At 54.6% G+C, this 3,496-nt stretch overlaps 1 protein-coding gene across 1 annotated transcript in view; it reads left to right on the top strand.

Moving 5' to 3' along the window:
- Positions 1–1,452: 1,452 nt before the first annotated feature.
- ACADS (acyl-CoA dehydrogenase, C-2 to C-3 short chain) overlaps positions 1,453–3,496 on the top strand; it is a gene marked incomplete at its 5' end in the record, with an annotated part of 4,571 nt that continues 2,527 nt past the window's right edge. The window contains 3 exons of the mRNA XM_005863752.1: positions 1,453–1,833; positions 2,873–3,022; positions 3,199–3,310. Coding sequence (XP_005863814.1) covers positions 1,453–1,833; positions 2,873–3,022; positions 3,199–3,310 — 643 coding nt within the window. The remainder of the gene's footprint in view (positions 1,834–2,872; positions 3,023–3,198; positions 3,311–3,496) is intronic.

The following is a 3,496-nucleotide window of genomic DNA, read 5'->3' as shown; positions in this document are numbered from 1 at the left end:
AGGGCTGCACCCTCCCCGCCTTCCCCTCCGGTGCAGCCGGGCGCGCCGACACCCAGTGACACCCAGTGACACCCAGTGACACCCAGGGCCCGGCCGGACCCATCGCCCCAGTAACAATAGAGGGAATGCCCGCGAGGGCTCTGCCAGGCCTTAGCTACAGTCAGTTCCTTCCTTTTCCCCCTAAATCAGTGGTTCTCAACCTTCCTAATGCCGCGACCCTCTAATACAGTTCCTCATGTTGTGGTGACCCCCAACCATAAAATTATTTTCGTTGCTACTTCATAACTGTAATGTTGCTACTGTTATGAATCGTAATGTAAATATCTGATATGCAGGATGTATTTTCATTGTTACAAATTGAACATAATTAAAGCATAGTGATTAATCACAAAAACAATATGTAATTATATATGTGTTTTCCGATGGTCTTAGGCGACCCCTGTGAATGGGTCGTTCGACCCCCAAAGGGGTTGCGACCCACAGGTTGAGAACCGCTGCCCTAAATGTTTCCAACTACATTATCTCTTTATTTTGTTTTCATTTTTTGTTAATCCTCACCCAAGGATATTTTTCCATTGATTTTTAGAGAGAGTGGAAGGGAGAGGGAAAGACAGAGAGAAACATCGATGTGAGAGAGACACATGGATGGCTTGCCTCCCACACTCACCCCAATCCAGAATCAAACCTGGAACCGTTCAGTCCGAGGGCCGACACTGTCCGCTGAGCCAAACCGGCTAGGGCCAGTTAGTATCTTCTTAAATCTCCCTCTCTCTCTCTCTCTCTCTCTCTCTATATATATATATATATATACACACACACACATACACACACACACACACACATACATATACATATATGTTTTTATTGATTTCACAGAGGAAGGGAGAGGGAGAGAGAGAAACATCAATGATGAGAGAGAATCATCAACCTGTTGCCTCCTGCACACCCCACACTGGGGATCGAGCCTGCAACCCAGGCATGTGCCCTGACTGGGAATCAAACCGTGACCTCCTGGTTCATAGGTCAGTGCTCAACCACTGAGCCACACCAGCGGGGCAGTATCTTCTTAATCCTCCTCTCCCCAGATACTCAATACTGTCATCCTCCACACTGAGTATTAGCTGGGGCTCAGTGAGGTTAAGACCCTTTAAGGGCACAGCGCTGTGCTCTTCTTGTGGACATCATCATCATCATTATTATTATTGGCATTTTACTGAGGATGGGGTGGGATCGTGTATGCAGAGTGTTTAGAAAGCATTGAGGTCACAGTTCAATTCCCAGAGTGGGGCGTGCAGGAGGCAGCCAATCAATGATTCTCATCATTGATGTTTCTATCTCTCCCTCTCCCTTCCTCTCTGAAATCAATAAAAATATACTTTAAAAAAAAGCATTATAAGCAGTTATTTTGGGGGTTCTCAGTAGCAGCACTTTGACATTTTGGGCGGATAATTCTTTGTGGTGGGGACTGGCCTGTGCACTGTGGGATGTTTAGCAGCCTCCCTGGTCTCCACTCCATACCGATACCATTTCCCCATTCAGTTAGGACAACCAAGTGTCTGCAGACAATTCCGAGGTCCCTCGGGGGCAGCACCATCCCTGGTGGAGACGCGGAGTGAGTGGTCCCTGTTGTCATTAACCAAGACCTCTCGCACCCCCTCCCGCCTCCCGCTCTTGCTGGCAGCTCTCCGCCGTCAGTTACATACTGTCTACCAGTCCGTGGACCTGCCCGAGACACACCAGATGCTGCGTCAGACCTGCCGGGACTTTGCTGAGAAGGAGCTGTTTCCCATCGCGGCCGAGATAGACAAGGAACACCGCTTCCCAGCGGCTCAGGTAGGCGCCGCCCTCAGCAGCCCAGGGTGGAGTGTGCCCTCGGCTGGGCTCCGGGTGAGTGGTGATGGTGACAGCCAATGACACGGAGACTCTAGTCAGGAACCCGAAGGCAAGTCTTGGGACCCAGAAAATGCTCTGGAAGTTCCCCGGGTTCAGCATGAGGCCCGTGGCCGGGATTTAAGTTTTGGAATAACAGTAATAGTGGTGGCTGGTGGCCATGCTTACCGGGTAGCAGGCATGGTGTTAATAACACTCAAAACTCGCCCTTGCCACGTGCTGGGCTCTGTTCCCCCTGCTTGGGAAGTGTCAGCTCCTCTGTCCTCACAACAGTCCTGTGTGCTGTTGTCACATACAGTTGATGAAACGCAAGTTGGTGAGAGGGTTAAAAACGTGCCCGTCTCCCTTGCCTGCGACATGAGGTTGACTCAGCATCGTTCTCGGAGAGAGACGGCACTGAGAGAACGCACACAAAGCACTCAGCAGAGTTGGGCACGTTTCTAGGCCGGCACTCGATAATTCACCATCACGAGCACCGTTACTCCAAATGAAAACTCCCTGGCTCTCCCCACTCGCTCATTCTCTCGCTGTCACTGGGAATGGAGCAGTGAGCAGGCACACTGTCTGCCTCGCGGTCAGGGAGAAAGACCTTAATCAAAACGAGCACAGCAGCAGGTGACATTCCCGCTGCATAAGCACTCAGGGGAGAGGCACAGGTGTGGCGAGACTGGGGTGACAGCCCCAAGAAGTGGTGGCTTGAGCTGAGAACCAAAGGGGAGGAGGAGATAATACCTAGTGGATAAAGGTCATGTCTGACCGGGAGCAGCATGTGCAAAGGTCCTGTGGTGGGGAGGGGTGTGTGTGGTATGCTTAAGGGACTGAGAGAAGATCACTGTGGTACTTTGCTGCCATGCTTCTCACCTTGGAGCCTCTGTGCCTTCTGCCTGCTCAGTGGTTGTGGCTGCAGAGGGGAGCCGTGCGGAGTGTGGGCCAGGGCGGCTTGAGGGAGGTGTGCTGAGGGTGACTCCTTCCCTGAGACCAGGTGAAGAAGATGGGCGGGCTCGGGCTCCTGGCCATGGACGTGCCGGAGGAGCTGGGTGGCGCCGGCCTCGACTACCTGGCCTATGCTATCGCCATGGAGGAGATCAGCCGGGGCTGTGCCTCCACCGGCGTCATCATGAGTGTCAACAACGTGAGTCCCCGTCCTGGACCGCGGGGACCCGGGTGGCGGGGGTTCCCCTGGGCAGGCACTCGCCACGTGTCCGGCTCCTTGGTCCTTCGGGTCTGGAGAGAACAGGCCTTGCGGTGGGTCCCGGGTGGGCAGGGGCCTGGGCTCGAGGCCTCCGACCGCTCCCTCTGCCCCCACAGTCCCTCTACTTGGGGCCCATCATGAAGTTTGGGTCCAAGGAGCAGAAGCAGAAGTGGGTCACGCCTTTCACCAGCGGCGACAAGATTGGCTGCTTTGCCCTCAGCGAGCCAGGTACACAGTGGGGCTGCCTCCGTCCCCTGTCCCCTCGCCTCAGCGCCTCAGCATCGGGTGACGGTCAGACTGGAGCCGCTGCCCCCGGGGAGGCGGGAGCTGGGGCCTGTGCTGACTGGGAGGTCACCTCCCCGAGCTGGCAGGGACGCTCACTCTGGGGTCCCCAGCCTGAAGCTGCTACACACC

The sequence above is a fragment of the Myotis brandtii genome, unplaced genomic scaffold (genome assembly GCF_000412655.1).
Source record: "Myotis brandtii unplaced genomic scaffold, ASM41265v1 scaffold181, whole genome shotgun sequence".
Lineage (NCBI taxonomy): Eukaryota > Metazoa > Chordata > Mammalia > Chiroptera > Vespertilionidae > Myotis > Myotis brandtii.
This window is presented reverse-complemented; position numbering and strand designations above follow the sequence as displayed.